This window comes from Macaca nemestrina, chromosome 16 (assembly GCF_043159975.1).
Source record: "Macaca nemestrina isolate mMacNem1 chromosome 16, mMacNem.hap1, whole genome shotgun sequence".
NCBI classification, from domain to species: domain Eukaryota; kingdom Metazoa; phylum Chordata; class Mammalia; order Primates; family Cercopithecidae; genus Macaca; species Macaca nemestrina.
Window position 1 is genome coordinate 80,766,298 of NC_092140.1, and position 27,964 is coordinate 80,794,261.

At 40.5% G+C, this 27,964-nt stretch overlaps 1 protein-coding gene across 2 annotated transcripts in view; it reads left to right on the forward strand.

Annotated features, from left to right (window-relative positions):
* Positions 1 to 27,652, forward strand: part of LOC105490673 (lymphocyte cytosolic protein 1) — a 55,989-nt gene extending 28,337 nt beyond the window's left edge. For both annotated transcript variants that reach the window (XM_011756538.2, XM_011756542.2), the window contains exons 7-16: positions 347 to 512; positions 2,601 to 2,743; positions 5,232 to 5,327; positions 6,886 to 7,081; positions 9,368 to 9,446; positions 10,182 to 10,296; positions 11,147 to 11,280; positions 19,374 to 19,497; positions 22,609 to 22,733; positions 25,850 to 27,652. In XM_011756538.2, coding sequence (XP_011754840.1) covers positions 347 to 512; positions 2,601 to 2,743; positions 5,232 to 5,327; positions 6,886 to 7,081; positions 9,368 to 9,446; positions 10,182 to 10,296; positions 11,147 to 11,280; positions 19,374 to 19,497; positions 22,609 to 22,733; positions 25,850 to 25,982 — 1,311 coding nt within the window. In that variant the 3' untranslated portion in view covers positions 25,983 to 27,652. The remainder of the gene's footprint in view (positions 1 to 346; positions 513 to 2,600; positions 2,744 to 5,231; positions 5,328 to 6,885; positions 7,082 to 9,367; positions 9,447 to 10,181; positions 10,297 to 11,146; positions 11,281 to 19,373; positions 19,498 to 22,608; positions 22,734 to 25,849) is intronic.
* Positions 27,653 to 27,964: the final 312 nt, after the last annotated feature.

Consider the following 27,964-nt stretch of genomic DNA (forward strand, 5'->3'; position numbering starts at 1 on the left):
AGGTGCCCCTTTATTGTTGGCTGGTAGAGATGTTGTGTGTGTCAGCTTCATCACAGAGCAAGATGGAAAAATATAGGCCTCATTAGTCTCATGCCAACCAGAATGGGCCTTCAAGTTACAGTGCTGGTTTGATTGAATGGACCACTGCAGGAGCTCGGTGTCTGGGTTACTGGATTTTTTCTTCTGGTTATGAGTCATTGTTTTTTTCTCAATGTTAAAATGAGTGAAGACCATGACTCTAAACCTGTGACCTTCACAGAAGGAAAACATTGTTGCTGTTGCCATCAGTATTGTTTGACATCTACAAAGTAATAGAACAAAAACTTGCATACTTTTTCTCCCTCAGGAAAATCTGAACTTGGCTCTGAACTCTGCCTCAGCCATTGGGTGCCATGTGGTCAACATAGGGGCTGAGGACCTGAAGGAGGGGAAGCCTTATCTGGTCCTGGGACTTCTGTGGCAAGTCATCAAGATTGGGTTATTTGCTGACATTGAACTCAGCAGAAATGAAGGTAAGAGCAAGTCCCAAAGGTCATGACACAGCTTTCTAATAACTTATGCGTTGGGGACTGTAGGAGGAAGATGTCAGAAATTCTCAAGTTTTGAAAACTACACGGTTATATTGATTCCGTGGTGTTCATGTAACAGATTCTAGACACACAGACCAGACATTTGTTAATGATAGAGCAAAAGCTTTTTAAGACCACAGACTAACAATAATGCTTGTTTGGAGCATAGGGCTCAGTCTTGAATATTTGGCACTGTAACCTCAAGAGGTTTCTTCAGAGCTCACTTTGCCTTTAGATACTTTGTAACAAATAAGAGGACTTTTAACTTGCATTTTGTGAAGCAAGCAACTCACGTTCATATGCTATAGCGATGGTACCAGATTAGGAGGAACTTGGTCTATTTCTTATCAAAACTATAGAGGAAGGTATAGGTCAAAGGGTTCAAGGTTGCAATTATATGGGATGAATAAGTAGAAATCTAAACAGCGTGAGGGCTATAGTTAATAATATTGTGCTGTATACTGGTAATTTGCCAAGAAAGTAGATTTCAGGTACTCTTCCTACAAAAAAAAAAAGAAAGGGAAGGGAGGGAGGGAGGGAGGGAAGGAAGGAAGGAAGGAACGAACGAAGGAAAGAAGGAAGGAAGGAAGGAAGGAAGGAAGGAAGGAAGGGAGGAAGGAAGGAAGGAAGGAAGGAAGGAAACGATATGAGATGTGGGTATGTTAATTTCCTTGACCAACAGTAACCACCTTACTATGTATGTGTCTACCAAGATAAGTATACCAAAACATCACGTTATACACCTTAAATCTATACAGGATAGAATAAAAAATTTTTAAAGACTGTAGAAAATTCCATTTAGGGTTTCAGAGTTCTCAACTAAATATGTAGCTATCAATCTTATTGTGTCTTCTCTCAGCATCTTATCTGTGTTTAAACAGTGACAGCCCCATGGCTTAGACAGAGGTAGCCAACCTTGGTAAGTATCATACAAAACACAATGTTATCTTTTAGTTTTCAGGTAGGAATCCTACCAATATGAAATCTGTAGCCAAGTTCTAGTCTTTAGTTACACATACTTTTTATTTGCATGTCCAAATCACAATAACCAATGAAGAATCCTAAAATATTATTTAAAAACCAGTGTATTAAAAATAATATAAAGAAGGCGGGGGAGAGGAAATAGGGATCTTAGAACCTCTGAGAAAGAATATTGATCTTCAAATAATGACCTCAGCTAAATTTAAACCTTCTAGCTAAGCAAAAAATATTTACTTGTCTGGGAAAACATAGAGGAGAGTTGATTACATTAGAGAGTTGCTATAATTAGGCAGGTAAGCACTTGAAATATAAAACACCTATGGGAATAGACAAGAGAACATTGTTATTATTACAAAATTGATCTCTTAAAAGCCAGAGTGTTGTAATATTGTGGAATGTGGTTTGACAGACCCAGCAAAACATCCGAGCCACAGCCTTGGTTACTTTTATGGCTCTGCCCAAATGTTCTTAAACATAGCATTGAGATTCACTGTGCCTTGTTTTCTCCATCTGAAAAATGGGGACAATAAATAAGCTCACAATAGCTTACACCTCTTTTAAGGGAATAATAATAAAATATTTAATCCTTGGGAAAGGCTACAAGAACCTTTACCCCAAAGAGGTAACGTTGCTATCTTTAGCTTTTTAGCAGAGCTCAATGAAAGTTACAACCAAGCTAAGCTGGGAGCAGTGGCTCATGCCTGTAATCCCAGCACTTTGGGAGGCCGAGGTGGGCGGATCATGAGGTCAGGAGATCGAGACCATCCTGGCTAACACAGTGAAACCCTGTCTCTACTAAAAATACAAAAAATTAGCTGGGCGTGGTGGCAGGTGCCTGTAGTCCCAGCTACTCTGCAGGCTGAGGCAGGAGAATGGCGTGAACCCGGGAGGCAGAACTTGCAGTGAGCCGAGATCACACCACTGCACTCCAGCCTGGGCAACAGAGCAAGACTCCATCACAAAAAAAAAAAAAAAAGAAAGCTATAACCAAGCCCTCCCTCCCTCAACATCACTGCATTTATTTTTCTTTGTTTTTTTGTGCTTCTTTAGCTCTGATTGCTCTTTTGAGAGAAGGTGAGAGCCTGGAAGATTTGATGAAACTCTCCCCTGAAGAGCTGTTGCTGAGGTGGGCTAATTACCACCTGGAAAATGCAGGCTGCAACAAAATTGGCAACTTCAGTACTGACATCAAGGTAGGAGGAGCGTTGTTTGAACATGACTCTTTGCAGCAGTGAAGGGGAATTCGGGCATTAATAAAGACAAAGATTTGGGGCTTCGTCTCTTCAGAAGCTCCAGGGTTAGTCTGGTGCGGTTTTGGAGGTGCTCACTGTCCTTAAGGGCCCATCTGCTGCTCTAGTCCTGGGCCACACACAGATCTGCCCGGAGTCCTAGTGCAGCGTCTCAATTGGAGTTTCCATATTAGAAAGTAGAGGGACAAAGGTGAGCTAGAGGAAGAGCAAGAGAACAGTCTGCTGTCCAAGTAAAGGGAATATATGTAGGTCTGTAATGTCTCTGGTTTCATAAATGGGAGCAGCAGATGGGAATTCATTTTAAAAAATTAAATGAAGATGACTCTTCTAGTTACACTAATAATAGCAAACATGGTGTCTGCAACATGCCAGGCACTGTTCCAACTGATTTATATGTGTATTCTCTTACTGAATCCTTACAACAACCCCATGAGGTAAGGGTTATCATCCTCTCATTTTACAGATAAAGAGACAAAGAGGTCCATAGGGGAAAGGCTGAGGCAGGAATACACTGTGGTTTTCAAGTATATGAAAAGTTCCATGTCAAGGTGAAAGAAAACAGCTCTTGGCCATGATGACAGATGGATGAAGATAGAAAGTGGTTAAGGAGTAGAAAGGAGTGGAAAGCGGTCCCTAGAAGGAAAGAGAGGAGATGCTGGGATGCAACACCAGGAAAATACTTCAGTCTCCACTTTCTCAAAAGTTAAATAACTTTTCCCCATAGAGGAAGAGTCAGAGGAAAGTTCACATGACTCAACAGGAGTACACCTAGGCTTGTAATTCTCTGAGTAACAGTTTCCCACTGCCACACGACGTGCATTCAGTGGCATTTAGAACTCAGGGTGTGTCAGGCACCATGCCAGTCAGAGTCAAGCTTCTAGATGGAAAGCCCCCATTTCTTAGGATCTAAGCTAAATCCGTCTTTCTAACTATGCATCTTTCGTGGGTTATTAACATTTTTCTAGCACCACCAACCAAACTGGGGTTTAACAGGAGCTGGCTATCATGATCTCCCTTGGTGGTCAACAGTTAAGCTCTACAGTTGTAAAACATTTCAGCCAAAATGAGGCTGTCTGATCTCAGCTGTAAATTTACTTAATTTCCTATCATTAAATGGCTGTATTCTCTAGAACAACCGTTTTGTGCTTTGGGAAGTGTCTGTATGAGATGGGAACTGGCCAGATGAGCACTTACTTATGCAGTGTTGTGCCTGTTCTCTGGCAGCAGCTGCATGGCGACTGACCGCACTGTCATGTGTATGGCTGAGTAGCCAGCAACCTTGGGTGATGTCTTTAAATCATGTAGAATTGGCAAAGGTGAGAACACCCAGGCTAGAGCGAGTGAGAAAGGCTCATAAGAGTCAGGTGAAATGAGGTTACTCTTAGCCAAAATAAAAAGACGTAACCCGGGGTAAGCAGATGGTATTGGTGCCTACCACCTGTATGTGACTGTCACTGACTTCAAAAGAGCTACAGTGAAATGTCAGAGAAGGGAGGGTAGAAAGAAGAGAGATGAAGATCAGTTTTCCCAGGTGCAACATCAATGGCTCACACTCTGGTTCTCATCTTTCTGATGCCAAAAGTGGGGAGCATACCTCTCCTCTGCCCATGCCTTTCCTACCCTAACCAGTTGTAGAAAAAAAACAAAAGCAGCTGATTTTTCAATGTTTAAGAGAAATTGAGATACTATTAAATGATTTAAATAAACTACCTGAAAATCTGTATGCTTTCATTGACTAAAAATAAATTTGTATTTCAAGACTATAATTCTGAGAATTCTTTTTGCCAATAACCATATTTTCAGAATCTAAGAAAACTTGAGAATTTAATACCTGTATCTAATCTGCTGTAACTAAATTGAACCATTTTTCTAGCTTCTAGATAAACATGAAATGCACTTATCTTAATATTTCTCCTTTTACATAAAGATTGCTTGTTAATGCTTCAGTCTTCTGTCTTTGACATCTTTGTTTTTCTCTTGCTGATTGTTCATTTAAATGTATTTTTAAACTCTGCTTTAAACTTCTGCTTCCTTTTTCTGTCACTTTTTTTTTAATTAAACCTTAGCTGACTGACTTCTACAGCAATATAAAGGTATATATATATTTTCCTGTATACAATTTAATACATGTAAATAAGTTGTTTTTCTCCCCTAAAGACAACAGAATAATATCCACTTCTTTAGGGTGACTTTTGCGCATATCTTGTCTATTTTATTGTTACACTCCTTTTAAAAAGAAAAACAAATGTGATATGTAAAGAGACACATAGAACATTCAAATTAGTGAATGTTTCTAGCTTTGTTAATTAAGTTACATTCTTGAATGATAGCTGAATATGAAATAAAATGTTTACTTTTGGGAAATCATTGTTGTGCTAAGTATGTAATTAGCTGTGCTATTTTGAAATTGGAATTTCTTAATTTCTCACAGGACTCAAAAGCTTATTACCACCTGCTTGAGCAGGTGGCTCCAAAAGGAGATGAAGAAGGCATTCCTGCTGTTGTTATTGACATGTCAGGATTGCGGGTAAGGCCAGGTCCCGGTTGTGTTTGGAGAACATGATGCTGCTTTCACGTTGGCAGTTCCATTGCCCTGTGTGGCCCTGACTCTGGAGTTCCATGACTGGGCATTTCTGCCTAAAGCCCTGTTAAAACTGTAAAACTGGGCAGTTTGGGATAATAATTGATGAAAACTGAATCTGGAAATACAACATTAAAGAAAGAAACCAATAGTAATTAAACGCCATCCAGCATGCTAGGCAATTCTGTATACGTTCATCTTTTAGTAGACTCTATAACCCCACATGGGTCTGAATGTTATGATGAAACCTCTGTTTTGCCGCCACTTTAGTATTGATCTTGAGAAGTCACTTTGCCTGTTTGTGTGCCTCATTTAATATCATTGGAGTTAGATCCAATGAGTTCATACTGAAGTCAACTGATTCCTAATGAGAAGTAGAGTCAAAGTAAATGAGAAGTGAAGCTCATAGAATGCATAATGTGTAGTGTTATCTAGTAAAGTGTCATTTTTAAAAATTTTTTATTTTTAGACAGTCTCGCTCTGTCGCCCAGGCTAGAGTGCGGTGGCAAGATCTTGGCTCACTGCCAGCTCTGCCTCCCGGGTTCACGCCATTCTGCCATTCTCCTGGCTCAGCCGCATGAGTAGCTGAGACTATAGGCGCCTGCCACCATGCCCGGCTAATTTTTTGTATTTTTAGTAGAGACAGGGTTTCACCGTGTTAGCCAGGATGGTCTCGATCTCCTGATCTCGTGATCTGCCCGCCTCGGCCCCCCAAAGTGCTGGGATTACAGACATGAACCACCGAGCCCAGCCTAGTAAAGTGTCATATTGAGAAATAATCCTAATTTAAAGTTTTGTTTTCTGAAAATTGGTGGTTTCATATACTTTAAGGACAGTGGGCCATATTTCAACAAAATTTTAGTGTTTTCAGAGTCACTTACAAATGGCTGGAGGTTCTGTAAAATTATTTGAGCACATTGAGTGGTTCAAAATCTGAAGTCTGCAAAAATAAAATTGACATTATATATTTATCAATAACAATATGTAGGTTAACTGATAAAATTTATTTTGTTTGGGTTGCAAGTATACCAACTCAATGTGGAGACGGTGGTTATGCTAATCACATGCTCTTATTGGCAAGTGTAAATATCTTTTGTGAACTGGTTATGGGAATATATAAATAAAATTTTTTGATAGACAATCTCATGACATCTGTGGAAGAAAAAAATAAAAAGGAATCTTAATGGTTGGAAATAATTAAGATAAACTCAAATGATAAATTTTCGGAATCTACTGCATCTCTTTTGAAACAGGGCAACCAACCATTCCTCTGAAATAGTTTGATAATGGAGATGAGAGACCTTCATTACTTAACCTCTGAGATTCCTTTTACTTGTGACTTTCTGATTTTGGTGCAGGTGCGTGTAGGTAACAATGTGCTGTTATTAAGTGTTTGCCTGAGACTAATGGTTTCAGTAAGATTCCCATTTCTTTTCACATTATGCAATCTGCTTTGTGCATGGAGAGTCTTGACCCAGCCCTGAGACATCCTTTTGCATTGCAGGAGAAGGATGACATCCAGAGGGCAGAATGCATGTTGCAGCAGGCGGAGAGGCTGGGCTGCCGGCAGTTTGTCACAGCCACAGATGTTGTCCGAGGGAACCCCAAGTTGAACTTGGCTTTTATTGCCAACCTCTTTAACAGATACCCTGCCCTGCACAAACCAGAGAACCAGGACATTGACTGGGGGGCTCTTGAAGGTAACTAACTGCAAACTACTTGCTTAAGATGGGGAAAGGCACTCACAATTCTAATTCAATGGCAATTCAAACTCACTTCCTAAGCAAATATAAACTATTTGCACGTGCAAACAGGCCATTAATTCTCTGGTATGCAACAAAGAGAATAAATAGATTCATCAAGTCAATTTCAGCAAAGCAGGAGTAATTAAATACCATTATATCATGTCCATTATACAAAGACTTCATCCATTATCAGAATTAAATGTTTTAGGAAAGATAATACATTTAATTATTAGATGAAATAAATCTGGAGTTTCAAAAAGATAATTTATGTACTTAATAGACTGTGTTGATTCCTAGGGCAAGAAACTGCCACCATTCATTATCAAAAAATGATATTTAATGTATGCTGGGATATGCTTACTGAGTTTTGGTTTGTTTTGTTTCTTATGGGAGGTACAGAAAAGAATTTTGAGGCAGAATCCCTAACAGTTGTATTTTTCAGGTTAATGCTCTAAGATTCAACAAAAAGTATATAGCTTTAATTATATTCTACCAGCTAGAGGCGCCAGAGATGTTTACTTGATTTTTTTTAAAAAGTCATGAACTAGTCCCAATATTGAGACAAAAAGGTCAATTAATATTAAATGAATGTCATGCAAGCAAGGAGATTCAGATCTGAAGTCTGAGTTGATCCTTTTCCACAGCACTTTACTCTCACTAGAAATGCAGCATAATCGTGCTTCCATACTCCTGCATTTGTGTCATTTGCTGAATTATGGTCAGGGGGTTGTGTGCATTTTGTTGACTCCCAAATCTATATATCCAGCCCACTAATCACCCATTTCAACTGCTTCTAGAATATTTCTGTTTGGGTCCTTGGCTACCATTTGAGGTGCAGCATATGCAAAACGGAATTGATTGTTTTCCCTCCCACCCACAACCATTGCCTTTCCAGCCCACCTCCCATCCCATTTGCCCTCTTTTAGAAATGCTCCATTTCCATTAATCATACCATTTTTTTTTCTTTAGTCACGAAAACTAAAGACCTTGGATCCTACTGTATCTTCCTATCCTTCATCCCTACATCCACTAAATCAGCAAATACTAATAATTCTTCCTTTGGAACATTTTCTCAATTGTTACATTTCTTTTCTGCTCTTCCAAACTCATTACCTCATACGCCAATTATTTTAATGGATCTTGGAGCCTCCATTTATCAAATGCTTGAGTGTATCCCACATGCTAATGTCAAACACTCTGCCCTCTGCTGTGTTTAATTCAAATGCATATCGCCTTTCAGTGATTCTACACACTGCTGCCAGGCACATCCCAGTACTGATTTTATTATATCTCTGCCTTGCTCAAGAATGTATTGTAGTAATTTTACAAAGCCATAATGACTGCCATTGTCTAATATGTCAACTAAAATGTGCTACCTGGTATCCAAAGATTGAAATCCTGTCTCTCCAAAAAAATACAAAAAATTAGCCGGGCGTGGTGGCGGGCGCCTGTAGTCCCAGCTACTTGGGAGGCTGAGGCAGGAGAATGGCGTGAACCCAGGAGGCAGAGCTTGCAGTGAGCCAAGATCGCACCACTGCACTCCAGCCTGGGAGACAGTGAGACTCTGTCTCAAAAAACATAAATAAATAAATAAATAAATAAAATCTCCAATTCTGACTCCTTCTTCCAGATAGGGTTACCTCATTGGACTGCACAATACAGACCCCTGACCAAACCAGTTCCTGATGTTCTTAACAGAGACCTTGCCTGTTGCTCCCTTTGTATGCATGTTTATACTGTCTTCTACTCCCACCCCTTGCTATCTCCCGAAATCCTCTACTCTTTCCTTTTTCTGATCCAGATTTTGCTAGTTATCCAAGGGCAAGTTCAAATTCCACCCCCTCCAAATTCAGTCTATACTGTTCTTTTCCCTGTCTCAGCTCAAATAACAGATATATCTATCTCCTAAGTGAGTTCTGTAGCTTGTATGATCTCTGTTTGATGCCTAAAAGTCCTGTTTTTTCCAGCCAGAAGGTAAGCCTTTGAGAGCCAACTGAACAGCTACCCCACACAGGATTCCACACACTACTAATAGATGCTATAGAAAAACATGTGGAATTGAAATGGAAAAGAAAAATTAACACTGTATGAGAACCCTCATCCAAATCCAATAGGGTTTATTTTATTTCTTTCTTTCATTCTACTTTCAGTTTTTATTGCATCCTCTTTAGTTAAACTTTGGTCATAAAAAAAGGCATGTTTTCTTCAATCCCAAAAGATAACCCGTCTTCCTTCATCCAGGTGAGACGAGAGAAGAGCGGACATTTAGAAACTGGATGAACTCCCTGGGTGTTAACCCTCGAGTCAATCATTTGTACAGGTAGGAATATTGGGAAACTCATTCTAATGTAAGATAGAGACCTTGAAAGAGCCATAGGATTCCAAATACCACCATGATGTGCATTCTCTTCACAAAATGTGCATACCTTGATGGAAGGGGAAAAGTGCCAAGTTGAGCTTCAGATGTTGGCTATTCAGCTGAAAAACTCACCTACATACATCAGTCTCACTGTGTGCTCAATACATAAATCATACCTCAACAAAATGAAACATTTACTCTACGTCATAAGTGATCATACGTCTAATCTGCTCACAAGCAGGCAAAACAACAGATGGTAAGTTTGTGGCGAAGCGTCTCCTACGCCACTTGTTAAAGCCGTCTTTGTTTTGCTTTTTTAACATTTCTTTTACATTTACTTAGTTTTACAATTTTTAAACCTTTAGGTACAGGGGTACATGTGCAGGTTTGCTATACAGGTGAATTGCGTGTTGCAGGGGTTTGGTGTACAGATGATTTCATCACCAGAGTGCTCTTTCTTTTCCTGAGGCAGCATATGTTGGATGGAAGGGCACAGCTGGTCACACCTGGGAAGAGTGAGTCCCCCAGTCTCTCTGAGTCGTGGTTTCTTCACTTCTATAGATGGAGCTACGACTACCAGTGTGCGGGGTTGTTGTGAATATTCTCTGAACTAATATGTAAGAAAGTGTCTGGCCCATTGTAGGCCCTGAATAAATGTGGGATATCTGAGAATCCTTTTGTGTTTGTTTTGTTCAGTGACTTATCAGATGCCCTGGTCATCTTCCAGCTCTATGAAAAGATTAAAGTTCCTGTTGACTGGAACAGAGTAAACAAACCGCCATACCCCAAACTGGGAGGCAATATGAAGAAGGTAAACAATGATGGTTCTGATGTTCCAGCAGCCAGGCAAAGTCATAGCCTGCAAGAGCACTCTAAATACTTTATAAGGCAGCCAAACAATGTTTATCCAGAAATTAAATTCTAGTACAGCAATCAGAAACCTGAATAGGTTTATTAAAGTGTGTGCATTATTTCAGTCGATTACGTATTTATAATTCCATGTTGGATGTCTTCAAACATTATCATGCAAAAATTCTAATTAAGATAATTAGAGCAAGCAGAGAGCCACAGGGATTTTTCCCTCAGCAGGATCTTTATTCTAATTTCTAAAGAATTGGAGCTTTGTACTGACAGCTTGACTTGTTCAAATAGTTTGTTGACTGTCAACACAGTGGGAACATTGTTTTGAAACAACAGGGTTGACACAGCCATTTCTCAGCATTTCTTATTGCTGTGGCTGTTAATGATCCATGCGTAGCTGCAGGAATATCTGTTCACATGTCCGTTTGCTATGTGTGCAGAGGATGGAGACTCCAAATTTTCCATGTCAATCTCTGTGTATTCACCTATTTTAGAAATATTACATGTAGGTAACTAAGGATGGCTCTCAATTTATGCAGTGTGATATAGCGGTGAACATATTCATAATAATGAATTCATTTCGGTTTTCCACATTATGAATTTTTTTTATGAAAGTGAGGGGTTTCTAAGGAAAGATGAAAAATTCTTTACTTTTGAATCCTAGAATGGCAGAACCAGTTGAGACTTGAGAAGTCATTCAGTCTGACCATATTTATTTCATTTTTTATCTTTATTTTTATTATTTATCTGGTATTTATCATAATACTGACGTTCAATCGTTTTCCTTTCTGCTCGTTCAGCTTGAGAATTGTAACTATGCGGTAGAATTGGGGAAGAATCAAGCGAAGTTCTCCCTGGTTGGCATCGGTGGACAAGATCTCAATGAAGGAAACCGCACTCTCACATTGGCCTTGATTTGGCAGCTAATGAGAAGGTAGCATAGCTTATGGAAGTGGCTTTTTCTTGAATGCATTATTTACCTGGAAAAATATTAGCACATTTTTAACAGTATGAGTTAATTCAGTAAAAGTATGTTTGAAGCTAATCTTAATAACCAGAGAAGCACTTTTTACCTTTCTGCTTTTTGTTTCAGTTCTGTCAGTTTTTGTTTCAAGTATCGTGAAACTCTGTGATTAGGTTCATAAACAGTTTAGATTGTTGTTTCACTCTGATTTAATCATCCCTTTGTCCTTATGAAGTAGTCTTCTTTATGCCTACTAATATTCTTTTCTCTGAAATCTATTGTTTCTGACATTAATAGATAATAGCTACTATTGCTTCTACAGGCTTCCTATTGATTAGTGGTTAGCATGGCATATCTTTTTACCATCCTTTTACTTCAACTGATCTGTGTAAATAACAATTACTTTTAAAGGGACTTTTAAAATAAAGGTGAAATTATGCTATATTTATCTACATATTTACTATTTCTAGTGCTCTTCCTACTATTTTATAGATTAAGATTTCCATTTGATATCATTTTCTGTCTACCTAAAATATTTCTAATAGCGCAAGTCTGCTGGTGATGAATGATTTCAGCTTCTGTATGTCTGAAAATGTCTATTTCATTTTCAAAAGATTTTTTTCTCTGAGTGCAGAATTCTAAGTTGATAGGTTTTTCTTTCAGTACTTTAAAGATAGTTTCACTGTCTTCTGGCCCACATTGTTTCCAAGAGGAAATCTATTGTCATTCTTATCTTTGTTCCCTTGTATGTAGTATTTCTCTTCTGGCTTAAGATTTCTCTCTATTACAGGTTTTAGGTAATTTTATTATGATGTGTATGTATATATATATATATATATATATTTTTTTTTTTTTTTTTTTTTTTTTTGAGACAGAGTCTTGCTCTGTCACCCAGGCTGGAGTGCAGTAATGTAATCTCTGCTCACTGCAATCTCCACCTCCTGGGTTCAAGTGATTCTCCTGCCTCAGCCTCCTGAGTAGCTGGCTACAGGTCCACACTACCATGCCCAGCTAATTTTTGTATTTTTAGTAGAGACGGGGTTTCACCATGTTGGACAGGCTGGTCTCAAACTCCTGACCTAATGATCTGCCCACCTTGGCCTTCCAAAGGGCTGGGATTATAGGCGTGCCACCCCACCGTGCCCAGTCCCATTGTTGTTTCTTATGCTTGAGGTTTGTTAACTTATAGGATCTATGGATTTATACTTTCCATCAAATTTGGAAAACTTAACTCTCATCTCTTCAAATATATCTTCTGTACCCACCAACCCTGGTTCTGGGGGATTCCAAGTGCGTGTATATTTGATCATTCAAAGTTGTCCCTAAGCTCACTGATGCTTTATTTATTTATTTTCTCTATGTTTCATTTTGGATAACTTGTATTGCTATGTTTTCAAGTTCACTAATCTCTTTTGTGTGTGTGTGTGTGTGTGTGTGTGTGTGTCTAATGTTCCATTAACTCCATCCAGTGTACATGTTTTTTAACCTGGATCATCTCCAGTATGGAAATTTTGAGTCATTTTTATATCTCCCATATCTGTCCTTTCCTTTACCTTCTTGAACATATGGAAAATAATTACAGTAACTTATTTTGGGATCTGTTTCTACTAATTTATTTTCATCTTCATTATGAGTCATATTTTTTGGCTTCTTTGGATGCTGCTAATTTTTTAATTATATGTCGGCTATCACGAATTTGACCTTGCTGTGTACTGGATATTTCTGTATTCCTTTAAACATTCTTAAATTTTATCCTGGGATAGACTTAAGTTACTTAAATACAGTTTGGTCCATTTGAGGCTTACTTTTAAACTTAATTAATCTAGAGCTCATTTTGCTTGTTAGTAATGAGAAAATAGTCTTCTGAGTACTTTACTTGATGCTCATGTATTATGAAATTTTTCCACTCCAGCTGGTAGGAACAAATTATCACCAGCCTTGTGTGAGCCCCAAGGATTGCTCTACCAGCTCATTTCTGGTGGGTTTTTCCCCACAGCCTCTAGTAGTTTCTTCACACATGTGCACTGAGCGGTCCTCAGCTGAAGACTGAGGGAAACCCTCTGAAGGCCGCTGAAGCTTTCTTTCTGAATGACTCTCTTCTCTCTATACAGGTCTCACCGCTCTGGTAGTCTTCCCCCTAAATCCTAGGCACCTGGGCTTCCTTCATTTCTCATTCCTGTTTCCTCCACTCAAGAGGATGGCCATGCTCTGTTTGGGTTTTCTCCTCCTCTGCTGCAGCTTGGAAACTTCTTCCGTGCTGGGAAAATCTTAAGGCTCACTTTGTTTTCTTCTTTTCAGGGGCCACTGTCCCGCACTTCCTATTGTCTGATGTCTGAACAACATTGTTTCGTATGTTTTTCCCTGTATTAGAGGTGTTTAAATGTGGTTCCTGTTATTCCATCATGGCCAGAAACGGAAGTTCCTTTCATAGAGAACTTTAGAAACACTTTGGAACTGAATATAAGCTTGACTAATGTGAGAATTATAGGGTGATAATAGTTAAACAAAAATAGAATATAAGAAGATACGCAAACAGAAAATAAATTATAAGAAAAAGAAACAATTTTGGTACAAAATCATAAGCTTGGGAAGACTTTTAGATAGGAATTCTGTAAGTAATAAAATGATTTACTTGTAAATGCTTCAGTCTTTCCCCTTGTACTAATAGCTCTGACAAAGCAGGAATTTTACATCCCCTCATTAGAGCCTATGTTAGTGTGACATAATTCATTTTCCTACCTGGAAGGAAGCCCCAGAAACTGCATGTCACATTACATTCCATCTGGCAAGATAATGGCAAAGGCAAGGTTTGTGGTGTGCCTAGGCACTGCGGCTTTAGTTACAAGCCACTGTCTGCAGATCCTAATAATGGCCGGCTCTGGATGTAATTGTGGCAGTATTTCGAGATAAGGTAGGATAATCGGAAGTGATCATAAAAGATTTCACTCCCTGATTCACATTTACTTTACTGAGTATAGAGCTCCATTACCCATTTCTAAACTGGGGTCCTTTTAATGATGGAGGTGGATGTCATAAGGCTCCCCTATTGCATAAAACTCCAGAGCTGAAGAATCTCCAACTCTATCTTTTAGTTTACTGCATGTATCCAGAACATCATTGAAAACTGCTTAGGGCTGTTCTCACCAGTGTATTTCCAGATGCTCTTTCCAAGCTATCTTTATTATCTTCCACAAGTTTTAAATTTTTAACAGATTAGCAATTCATACTGATTGCTTTAAAACCAAAGCAAAAGTCCTTTTAGTAGCAACAGTTAAACTGACTCATGGGTTTCAATATTAAATAATCTTTAATATATTCTTTTTTGATGATTAAAAAGCTCAGGGCAGCTGGGTGCAGTGGCTCATGCTGTAATCCCAGTACTTTGGGAGGCTGAGGCAGGTGGATCACCTCAGGTCAGGAGTTCGAGACCAGCCTGGCCAACATGGTGAAACCCCATCTCTACTAAAAATACAAAAGTTAGCCAGTCATGGTGGTGTGTGCCTGTAGTTCCAGCTACTCAGGAGGCTGAGGCAGGAGAATTGCTTGAACCTGGCAGGTGGAGGTTGCAGTGAGCCAAGATCGTGCCACTGCACTCCAACCTAGGTAATGGAGCAAGACTCCATGTCAAAAATAAAAAATAAAAAAACTCAGGCCAGCTCTATTCTGTGTTAAATTTGATAATATCTGAAAAACATCTTGCAATATGATCTTTGGATGTTTTATAAAAATGTGGCTCAAAACCCTATTTAATGGCTGGCACATACACAATAAGGTCTACTCTGCTATTGCTATCTCCACCTGGTTAAAAAGTCGTATTTCTCATGAGTGTTTACTACACAAGAATTGTGCATTTAAGAAAGTAGACAGAGAAATATATTACTGTGGAAGGAGAAGAAACGACTGATAATTATATAAATGGCACCAGAAGGGATTTTTTTTCCTTGCATGCCATATATTAAAAGATCTATTAAATTTACAGCCAGTTCTAGCTGGAATGTATTTCATTGAATTGTGCTGATGTGTTAATTTGGTCATTTATCTGGACAATAAATAGCTTGTCATTTTTTCCCATGAGAGCAAATGAGAGATATGTACTTAAACTTCCCTTTCCCCTTCAGTAGCTTGGAAATCATTCTCAGGGTGGACAGTTGGCAAACAGCGTATGCATAAACTTGCAGATAAAACCCTTGAAGCAAGCAGGCTGCCAGCACATGGCAATGATAGCTCTACTCAAACAAATGAACAAAGAATCTGAAGCAGACAAATGGGAAGCTCTCCCCAAGTCAAACAGGCTGTGGATGGTGAAGTCAGGATGGGTCCTTCAAAAACAAAACACCACGGTTTGTTCCTCTGTGCCAAATAGTAAATAAATAAAACAAGTGTTGGAAGGCAGGAAAGTAAGCAGGTAATAATCACATCCCTCTGGTGTCTCACATCCAAACCTCATCAATCCTCTTGTTGAAGGAAGAACTGGCTAAAGCTGGAGCTCATAATGCTGTTTCATTTTGACAAAGAGCTTTTCAGCACAGCACATTTTGCAAACACTGGTAATACTGAGATCGTGTCTGGAGGGCTCCATTTAACAGCACAGTCATCCCAAAGCAGGTTTGATGATATGCAGTAATTATCTCAAAAGGAAAAATCTAGAAAGACACAGACCAAATTAGTTTTTGTTTTACATTTTGAATTTTTATTTAGATGAGCAATTGCTTAGTGTACTATCTAGAATGGAGGCTCCAGCCTAATTTTTTTTTTTTTTTTTTTTTTGAGACAGTTTTGCTCTTGTTGCCCAGGTTGGAGTACAATGGTGTGATCTCAGCTCACTGCAACCTCCACCCTCCGGGTTCAAGCAATTTTCCTGCATCCGCCTCCAGAATAGCTGGGATTACAGGCATGTGCCACCACACCTGGCTAATTTTCTACTTTTAGTAGAGACAAGGTTTCTCCATGTTGGTCAGGCTGGTCTCAAACTCCCGACCTCAGGTGATCTGCCTGCCTCAGCCTCCCAAAGTGCTCAGATTACAGGCATGAGCCACCGTGCCGGGCCCAGCCTAATTCTATTCTTTCTTCCCTTTGTGGTTTTTTTTTTTCCTTTTTTTTTTTTTTTTATCATTGTACTTACAAGTGGGTGTCTGATTCCATTTCAAACCTCTGCATCTCATTTGAGGTGGTAGAAAGACCGCCTTGTGTTCACTGGAACTCTGTGCCACTGTGAGAGGCTGTTCTCAAACCCCAGAATGCAGTAAGTTGCCTCCACAATTTGCCATACGTCTATAAGGTTCCCTGTTCCTTAGTAGCTTTTTACTCTTGCAGATGGACTTTAGTGTAAAGGTGGGCTTCTCCTCTGCACCATTTAGTTCCCAGGCTTAGCAGGTGGGTCAAGAACACCAATGCTGTTTATATGAGCATGTGGACAATGCAGGGCTGCAACTCCTGATGAAGGGAAGTGAGAACTAGGTCCTGGGACAAGAGAAGCTACCAGAAGATTAAACTTAGTTTGTTCCATCAGGTTATATATGGAGAGGACCTAATGAAGCAAGCACTAACCTACCGTTTTTTTATTCAGACATTCATTAGGCAGAAATTCTTAGATGTTACAGTAAATGCTAATAACTTAATATGCATGCTATCTAGAAATAAGAAGCCAGTTATGCCATAAAATGTAACCTTTATGAACAGATTGAAAGTAGGATCTTTTCCAAACTAGAAATATTTTGAAAATCTATCTGCACTTATCCCATTTCTACTCATGATTTCTCAGCAATTTGTTCCCATCTCTGGGCCCAGACTAAACATCTTTATTATCCCCTTGCTTTCCCTGGGAGAAAGTCACTCCATTTATTTCACCCGCCACTCTGTGCCTTCATTTACTAGATGCCCAGTAGTGCTAGGCAGTCTGCTAAGCTCTGATAAACAGGGCACATGGACCCTGTCTGAGGGCACACAGTGGATGCCAATGCCATCAAAAGTTCCGGGAAACAGGTTTCAAGCAAGTGTACCAATACTGATTAATACACTGTGTAAGCTGGAAAAGTGATACTTGAGCTGAGGATTGTTCAAAAGATTAGGAATTCACTAGAAGGGAAGAGGGCCCAGGCAGTGAGTACAGCTGAGTCCCAGAAGCAGGAGGCAGAAGGAGGATGGAGGTGTGGCCGGGAAGCTGCTGGTGGCTCTGTGTGGTTGAAATGTGTATAGGTCTTTGTGTGTGTGTGTGTGTGTGTGTGTGTGTGTGTGTGTGTGTAGGACACGATGAGCAAGGAAGCAGGGAGGGAAGAAGGAAATCACAGATGTGCTGGAAAAGAACACTAGAGCCAAATTGTAAAGGGTCTTGTGTGCTGTATGCTGGAGCTTAACCTGTATTCTTTGGGCCATGTCGAGTCACTTTAAATGACGTGACCAAGCATGAACAGTGGCATGTGTCTGTCGTCCATCCCATACTGAGGACGCTGAGGTGGGAGGACTGCTTGAGCCCAGGAGTTCGGGGACGCAGTGAGCAATGACCATACCTGTGAATATCCACTGCACTCCAGCCTGGGCCATGGGCCGCATACTGAGACCCCATCTCCAAAAAAAAGACCAGAACTGTACTTCAGAAAGGAAATTCTGTGAGATGGAGAAACAGAAGGAAGAGGAGCTAATTGATTTGAGGGAGACTTGGGAGGTGTAATTGATAGGACATCACTTAAATGTGAATTTTGATAAAGAAAAGTTACAGAAGCCATTTTCTTTCCTTTCTTCAATAATGGGAAGGTGCTTTAACCTAGAGGAAGCAAGGCAATGCTCTTATTTCAGGGACTAAATTTGAAAACCATCTGGAAAGTCATGGGAGAACTGTACTGTCCATAGGAGCAGTAACTAGAGGAAGATACCCAAAGGATTATGTAAGCAAAATCCTAGAGCACCCAAGTGGAGGGTGACCTGAATTTAGGTAGACTGGTCAGATGAGATTCAGTCACAGGATTCTTGAGTTTCACTTTGGGAAGCACACACTGCAGTTCTAGCCCTGAAGGTCTTTCGTGTGTAATTTGATCCCCTCCTGCCAACCTGAACCTTGAAGTCGACAAGCCCATGTGTTCCTGGACTCTGGGCTTTCCCCCCTGTATTTCCCTTTCAGAAGGGAGTAGCTTTAGGGAGTGGTGGTTTTTCTCTGCTCCAGAGAATGTTTGGGTTGTTTGATTTTTGTTTTTTTGTTTCTTTTCTTTTTGAGACAGAGTCTTACTCTGTCACCCAGGCTGGAGTGCAGTGGCACTATCTCAACTCACTGTAACCTCTGCCTCCCAGACTCAAGCAATACTCCTGCCTCAGCCTCCCTAGCAGCTGGGACTACAGACAAACGCTGCCATGTCCAGCTAATTTTGTGTGTGTGTTTTTGGTAGAGACCGGGTTTCGTTATGTTTCCTAGGCAGGTCTGGAACTCCTGAGTGCAAGCGAACTGCTCACCTCGGCCTCCTAAAGTGCTGAGATTACTGGCGCCTGGCCTACTCTATAGAATTTTAAGAGGTTAAAACATCTTCTTAATAAATGTCCCCCAACCCCTCCAAAACAACAAACAAACCAATTCTGACAACAGTAGGTATCTAAGGTAATTCTTACCTTCAGACTAAAGATTACCCTTGTCAGCATATTTCTGACATTTTTACTTATACAAGGAAAAAAATATTTTATACTTTTTCTTTATCATGTAGGCTATTCAGACTTTTCCAATGTTGAATTATTTCTTGATTTTAATTATTTTTTTCAATTGTCACAGGTTGAAATCTTTTCCTTCATTTGCCTTTCCTTGCATTTTTTTCCCTTTGCCTTTTTCTTTTTGCTCAGAGCAATGATCGTGCTTAGAAGGAGGTATTTGCTTTACATTTCATTATAATAGCCATCAAGTCACATCTTAAGTTATTCTAAAAGGAGCTAATGTTGTTATTTATTCTTTTTTTCTCTCAAATGTAATGGTGTCTAGACTGTCCTCTGTGACATACCTGAAAAAAAACTTCCATCCTTAGCTACTTTCTGTTTGTATTAAATTCTTTAGCCACTGTTCTCCAGAAAGCGTTCTTTATTTTGTTCAGGTATACACTGAATATCCTCGAAGAAATTGGTGGTGGTCAGAAGGTCAATGATGACATTATTGTCAACTGGGTGAATGAAACGTTGAGGGAAGCACAGAAAAGTTCATCCATCTCTAGTTTCAAGGTAAATGTCTTTGTCTTCTGCTAGAGGCCATCTGAGCTCTATGTGTTCAAGTGACCTTCAGTGTTAGGTATTAGCGCCTCCGCCTCCCATTTCCATTCTGCTTAAATGACTCGTTGTTGTTTTGATGTTCATCAGCCATTTCGTTGATGAATTTCTCAATACTTCCCCCTTAATAGTTAATCATAAAAGCCCATCATTAAAAAAAATTTCAACTTTTATTTTAGATTTAGGGGGTACATGTGCAGATTTGTTACATGGGTATATTGAGTGATGCTGAGGTTTGGGGTAGAAATAAATCCACCACCTGGGCACGGAGCATTGCACCCAGCGGGCAGTTTTTCTAGCCCTTGTCCTCCCCGCTCCCTCCCCATTTGCGTAGTTTCTACTGTCTATTTTTAATTTTTATTTTTATATTTTAAATTTTAATTTATTTTTTAATTTTACTTTTTATATCTGTTTTTTGTGACAGGGTCTCACTCTGTCACCCAGGCTGGGGTACAGTGGCATGATCGTGGCTCACTGTGGCCTCAACCTCCTGGGCTCAAGTGACCCTCCTGCCTCAGCCTCCCGAGTAGCTGGGACTACAGGTGCACACTACCATACCCAGCAATTTTTTTTTTCGGAAATGAGGTCTCACTGTGTTGCCCAGGCTGGTCTCAAATTCCTGGCCTCCAGAGATCCTCCTGCTTCAGCCTCCCAAAGTGCTTTGGGACTACAGGCGTGAGCCACCATGCCTGGCCTATTCCCATCTTTATGTTCATGTGTACTCAGTGCTTAGTTCCCACTTAAAATCCATGATTTTAGAAGCAAGATTTTAGGTATTGTTCTTTCAAAGTAATATAAACTATGATAGTATTCGTAAAATATGGGCACCTCCATGATTCAGATTAACATTATAATGGTGACATATAAAACGCTCAAAGATCTCCCTTGTGATTTTTTTTTTTGTAAAAAAGCAGTTGTGTACTTCTATCTAAATCCCATTTTTATTAATAGCAGCATTTCATTAAATGTCTTGACTCATGTTTCATACATTAACTGGATTCCTCCTCAAGGGACCTGTGCACTCGATCCACATCACCATAATGCCTGGGCCGTCTTAACTACATTTTTCCAGCTTGAAGGTCAGGATTAGGGGGAGGAACCCCTTCAGACTTGTATTAACAGGGTTGGTGAGGCGGTTCATCATGATATCCATCCTGCGTTTCAAAATCAAGAAAAAATGCAAATCTCTTTCCACAAGCAGTAGCAGAAGATATTGTCAGGGCAGGGCTGTCGCAGGGGTGTCCACCTGCTGTGAGCTCATCACCGTCACCTCTGCTCCATCTCCAGCCTACTGTTCAGTCTGGAGAGCTGAGCAGTCAGGAGTGGATGCTGGTCACTGATGCAAGCAGATTCTTCCAGAAGGAGATTTGGAAAGGCAGTAAAGAAAAGCAAAGTCGAAAGGAGCTCTAAATATTGAATGTGCTCTGGCTACCAGGGGCTCCTTGTTCATGTCTCAGGGTGTCTTCACTGACATTGTAAAGCTGGCTTTACTGTTTTCCTCATTTTATAGGTGAGGACATCAACGCTTGAGTAACTTCCTGAGAGTATGGTTAGTAATTGTATGTGATGATCCACAAATGGGAGGAAAATGCCTTTTACCTGTTGGGGTGAGGCTGTAGAGTGTAGTGTATCTATAGGCAGCTTAGCTGTTAATATGAAGTGGCCAGTTACATAGCCCAGGGGTGCTTCTCTTCCTAAAATAACTGCTGCTCCAGCCCATTACATTAGGCTGTGGCTTCTGGGGTGTTGTTATGGGGACAAGATTTGGTAAGCCATGCTGGGGTTCACTCTCAGACAGGTTTGGCAATTCTTTTGCTCCTTGTAACACTTGGGGCTCATTTTCTCCTGTCTTCGTAGTAAGTCATTGCAGAATTGGTTAAGTAAAAGAGGCCACATAGTGTACTGAAAGAAATGTCATACTAGCCCCACATTCCTTTTATGTGAAGCCCTTTAAAAAATGAACACAACCCATTCTTTAAAAAAAAAATCGATTCAGAGAGTACATCTGCAGGTTTGTTGCAAGGGTATATTGTGTGATGCTGAGGTTTGGGCTTCTATTGAACCAGTCACCCAAATAGTGAGCGTAGTGCTGAACTGCTGAACAGGTAGTTTTTCACCTTTAACCCACTTCCACCCTCCCACTGCTTTTATTCATCAGTGTCTATTTTTCCTACCTTTATGTCCATATATACCCAGTGTTTAGCTTCCTCTTATAAGTGAATAGATGCAGTATTTGGTTTTCTGTTACTGTATTAATTCACTTAGGATAATGGCCTCCAGTTGCATCCATGTTGCTGCAAATGACATGATTTTATTCTTTTTTATGGCTTCATATTTTATCCTTTGTTATGGCTCCATAGTATTCCGTGATGTATATGCACCACATTTTCTCTATCTAGTCCATCGTTGATGGGCACCTAGGTTGATTCCATATCTTTGCTATTATGAATAGTGCTGTGATGAACATGAGCATGCAGGTGTCTTTTTGGAAGAATAATTTATTTTCCTTTGAGTATGTACCCAATATTGGGATTGCTGGTTCAAATGGTAATTTTATTTTTGGTTCTTTGAGAAATCTCCAAACTGCTTTCCACAGGGGCTGAACTAATTTACATTCCCACCAACAGTGTATAATCATTCACAACCTCACGATATCTGTTATTTTTTGACTTTTTAGTAATAGCCCTTCTGAATGGTGTGCAGTGGTATCTCATTGTGGTTTTGGTCCTCATTTCTGTAATGATTAGTGATGCCGAGCATTTTTTCACATGGTTGACACAATCCACTCTTTTTAACTTTATGTCTTTCTCTAGTTGTGCTAACTTCCTTCCATTTATTATTTGAGAACGACTACCGGCTGTTGGTAGACAGTGGGTTTTCTGGGAAGTTACTGATGCCCCTACAGAAACTACAGTTTATATGAAACGCTGTGCGGAATACTGCTGCATTTCCCAGACCAGGCTGTGTATAGTGCTTATTTAAGAAGAAAAAGCCACCCACTTCCTTTGAGCTGAATGGGAGTAACTTTGGGACACGCTGATGAACCCTCCCTTTCTCTCTGTGTAGGACCCGAAGATTAGTACAAGTCTGCCCGTTCTGGACCTCATCGATGCCATCCAACCAGGTTCCATTAACTATGACCTTCTGAAGACAGAAAATCTGAATGATGATGAGAAACTCAACAATGCAAAGTACGTAAATGGAAATAAACCTAAGATCGGGAGGGAAGGACCCAACTGGCAGCTGGATGGTTGTGAAGTCTAATGCTCATGCCTTTATGCAAACATTTCGTTTTCACTATCCATGCCTTTCCTTCTCAGGACTTACTGTAGTCTCATCATCACTATTTTGGATATGGTACAATAGTAGTTTTAAGCTCCTAGTGCCAGAATGGAAGCAAGACAAAAAAAAATAATAATAATAAGAGTATGCTTGTCATTGATAAGCAAGCCTATAGTTCCATAAAACCAATTTCCTAACCAAATGCCCCATTCATGAATATTCATGGATAAGAATGCCCAGGGCTAGGGTTCCACAGCAGAGCCTTTGCCAGTGTGAGAGCCACTGTCTTGTCCTTTACCATTCAGGTCATCTGCCAAATGATTCCTCTAGAGTGAGTGTCAGCATATTACAGTTTCTGAGCCAGATCTGCCCTGTTGTCTGCTTTTCTAAATAAAGTTTTATTGAAACACAGCCTATTCCTTTACATCTTGTCTAGAGCTGCTTCCCTGCTACAACAGCAGAGTTGCGTAGTTACAACGAAGCCTAAGATGTTTACTATCTAGTCTTCTGCAAAAAAAGCTGATGAACTTCTGCTCCAGACAGATGCTTTTCTCAGATCAGGTTCTGTTAGTTTCCTTGCACTGCCACAACAAAGTACTAGACAAACCGGGTGGCAGAAGTGTCTTCTGTCACAGTTATAGGAGCTAAAGGTTTGCAATCCAGATGTTGGCAGGATTGGTTTCTTCTGAGGGAGAATCTGCCCCATGCCAGTCTCTGCCTCCGTCTTCACATGGCATTCTTCCTGCGTGTCTGTGACTTCACACGGCTGTCTTCCCCCTTTGCGTTTCTCTGTGATGCTTCTTTTCTTAGAAAGACACCAGTCCTATTGGATTAAGGTCCCACCCAACTCCAGCATGACCTCATCTTAACTATTTACAACTGCAGCAACCCTCTGTCCAAACAGGGTCACACTCTGAGGTGCTAGGAATTAAGACTCCAGCCTATGAATTTCGAAGAGACACAATTCAGCTCATAGCACAGGTCTAGAAGTGACAAGGATCTGGTGCCCAGCATCCCTGCTTTATAGTCTCAACAGAGCCCTTCTTTCTGTTTCCAGTTTGGGAAAGTGGGAACCTGTGCTCCCGGGATGCCGACGTTTAACACAATCTAACGGAGAGAAATAAATAAACTGAAATCACAATAGATTGTGATGAGAGGTGTGGAAGGGACAGTATGAGGCATCCCTGAAGGGACAGGAAGGGGACTATAGCTCTTTAGAGCAAATAGCAGCTCAGCTGAGCTCAATTGAAAAAGACAAGTAGGAAGGAAGTAGACAGGTGAAGGAGCGAGGAAGACTGTTCCGGGCAGAAGGAAAAACACATATGAAGACCCAGAAATTGTAAAAAGCCTTCAGCCCAGATGTTCAAGGGGAATGTGATTAGGTTTAAGAAACTTGCCAAGGCCATACAATTTTTCAGTTGTGCAGCTGAGATTCAAAGTCCAACTTCAGAGCCCGGACTCGTAAGCACTCTCCTGTGAGGGCAAGATACAAAATTATTTAGGAAAAGGGGTGAAAGAAATTACACAAAATGTGAAGAACGGTTATGTTATGGTGGCAAGATTGTGTGTGATTTTGTTTGAAGCTCCTTTCTAGTTTTCAGACAATTTTCCTTCTGTGTTTTACAATGGGGAAGAATTAATTTTACTTCATTAATAATTAATATAGAAGAAGTTATTGAGAGATAGACAAGGAGAAAAAATGGGTCTACTTCTGCCTGATGCTCTTAATTTAATTTGATCAATAAAGTAAAAGTAAAGTAATTTGAGGAGAGCAGGAGGTAGTAAACGTGGGTTTGGGTACAGTGAAGTGTCTGGTGTAACCACAGTAAGAGGTCACTAGATAATAAATGAGGTGAATAAAAGAACTGCCAGGTAGTAGTGTGAGCTCATTTGAAAATAGATTATAATTAATAAAATTTATCTTCATATATCTACAAACAGAGCAAAAACGTTCTGATGCAGCTATCATCATTCTATGTGAAAATATGGAATATATGTCTCTGGCTACTCTACATTGCAGTGCCATAAATAAGTACAAATATATGTTGGCAAGAATTGGAATGGAACAAAGAATAAAAAAATTGATGTGGAAGGCCAGGAGTTTTTTTCTTTGTTTGTTTGTTGTTGTTGTTGTTGTTGTTGTTTTGAGACGGAGTCTCGCTCTGTCGTCAGGCTGGAGTGCAGTGGCACGATCTCGGCTCACTGCAGCCTCCACCTCCCAGGTTCAAGCGATTCTCCTGCCTCAGCCTCCAGAGTAGCTGGGACTAAAGGCACATGCCAACACACCTGGCTAATTTTTTGTATTTTTAGTAGAGATGAGGTTTCACCATGTTAACCAGGATGGTCTTGATCTCCTGACCTCATGATCCACCCACCTCAGCTACCCAAAGTGTTGGGATTACAGGCGTGAGCCACCACGCCCGGCCAAGGTCACGATATTATACACACATTTTTCCTCTTTTGTTCCTTGTAAAAATGTTACTGTAGTTGAAATGTAGTCTGCAAACTTTTCCTGGCACACATTTTAATTAGTTCTGTGACTCTTTCTGCCATGCTGCTATGCAGCCCAAGAGAATACTCCTGGTGTGAGTATCAAAAGTGGCAGCATGTGCCAGGTGTAGTGGCTCACGCCTGTAATCCCAGTGCTTTGGGAGGCTGAGGCAAGAGGTTCTGTTGAGGCCAGGAGTTCAAGCCCAGCCTGGGCAACATAGTGAGATCCCTATCTCTACAAAAAAAAAAAAAAAAACTTAAAAAAAAAAAAGGCAGGAGCTGAAGAGGTCTCCAAGGACAAATAATACACTTGATAGTGATCACGAGACTAGCCAGCAAGTCTGATGCTTTGTCAGAAGCTTTGGTTGAGCCAAAATTTGTCCACAAAAGTGTGAGGATGCTGGTGACTGACTCCAGCCACTGCAGGAGTGAGTTCTGTCCTGAGTATGGAGCGACTGTGACTGTGACCCTCCAGGGTCCCATTCATGCTGTGCTTCTTAGGCTCTCCTTATTTTTCCTCTTTTCTCCCTTTTAGGTATGCCATCTCTATGGCCCGAAAAATTGGAGCAAGAGTGTATGCCCTACCAGAAGACCTGGTTGAAGTGAACCCCAAAATGGTCATGACCGTGTTTGCCTGCCTTATGGGGAAAGGAATGAAGAGGGTGTGAGGCCCGGTGGGGCCGGGTGGGAGGCGGTGCACTCACTCCTGACTGCCCAGCACAGATGCTCCGGGATGATTCAAGCCATTCCAAAGTTCACCTTGGTGACATTCTACAAGATTCCAAAAAGCACATATTAGGGCAGCCAAGTAGCCTCTCCTGTATTTAACAAAAAGTGCTTCATTCTTTGCAGGAGGCGCAACCTCCTATATATAGGTTTCTATTTTTGATTTTTTTGCTGCTTCGAAAATCTAGAGGAAAAGAAAGAAGTTATTTTCCAAGTACCCTTCTCGCTTTTGCCATTAGTCGAGGATAGAAGCTGCAGTGATATTAATTTTGATGTAATCTTTCAAACCCGCTTCATGTGGCTTCCCTTTTCTTTGTTCAAGATGAGGGCCAGGAGGGGAGTCATCACACCTGCTCTAAACCCTGTTCCTGGAGGTCAGCCTTTGATCTGTTGCAAGCCCCTCTTTCTGTCCCTTCTTCGTACCCTGCCTCCCATGACTTTACTCCTCATGCACTTGGAACCATGCCTTCTGGAGGCCCCATCTCTTCTGGCCATCCTTGTCTCTGGGCCACTTGGAGCGTCTGATAAATCAGTCAAGCTGTTGAAGTCTCAGGAGTCTCTGGTAGCCTGCAGAAGTAAGCCTTATCATCAGAACCTTTCCTCAAAACTGGAGTCCCAGATGTCATCAGGTTTTGTTTTTTTTTCAGCCACTAAGAACCCCTCTGTTTTTAACTCTAGAATTTGGGCTTGGACTAGATCTAACATCTTGAAAATACTTTGCCCTCTAGAGCCTTAACTCTTAATGGAAGGTTGGATCCAAGGAGGGTGTAATGGAGCATCAAGCCACTCGGGGGCAGCATGGAGCTGTAACTAAGCATCCTTTACGGTGCTGCCTCTCCAGGCATTCAGCCCTCACATTAGATTCTAGTTACTGTGGTATGGCTAGTATCTGTCCACATTTGGAAGCAATCCTGCCTTGCTTTAGCTTCTAGAGCTTAGCATATCTGGTTGTTGTCAGGCCATATTATCAATGTTTACTTTTTTGGTACTATAAAAGCTTTCTGCCACCCCTAAACTCCAGAGGGGACAATATGTGCCAATGAATAGCACCCCTATGCACATACACACACACCTGGCCAGCTGTCAAGGGTAGAATGAATCTATGCTGGATAAGAAATGGCGGGATTGTGTTATGAAGAGCTAATTTACTGGACAAAGAATTCCAAAGCAAAACAAGAACAATATGAATTTGAGCAACTCTCATAGGTTAAGCAATTTCCCCCTAAACCAACTGAAGGCTAAAACGCAACAGGCCATTGTGAACCAGCACTAGACTCCCTCTATCATGGTGAAAGGCTTCATCAATGAGGTATCTTCTTTAGTAGTGGTATGTAATGGAACTTAGCCATTTTTCAAAGCAATTGAAACGCATTGCTCTGGATCTGTTCCTTGGCAGTGGACTCAGAAAGCCAACATATGGCTCCTCCCAGCCCATCACCAGGATTTTTGCTGCTTCTGAATGCAAAGTGGTTGGTTTTGACTTCAGATTGGACTTACTGTAGCCTCAAATGATTTCCCCCATCCACCTCCGGGAAAAAAGAATGTTACTGCCTTAATAAAAAATGAAAAGAGAATGATGCTCAAAATCTTTCCAAATAAAATGTTCCCTATATTAGGTGTCTCTGGATGTTTCCTTTTGAAAGTTTGCGAACGGTGTGCTATAAATCATTCATTCATTCATTCCACCAACATGTTCAAGTGCCTAATATGTGCTAGGCATGGTGCAAGGTTTTAGCAATGTGCCTATGAATTAAACAGGCACCGTGTTCAACTGTTGCCTGTCTTTGGAAAGACAGAAGTTAAACAATTAAAATAACAGATGTGACAAGTGATAAAAAGAAGGGCAGGGTGAGACATGAATTTATGACAGGAAACAGTCTGAGGAGAAATAGTTTAGCTAAAAACTGAAGAATAAACTTCCATT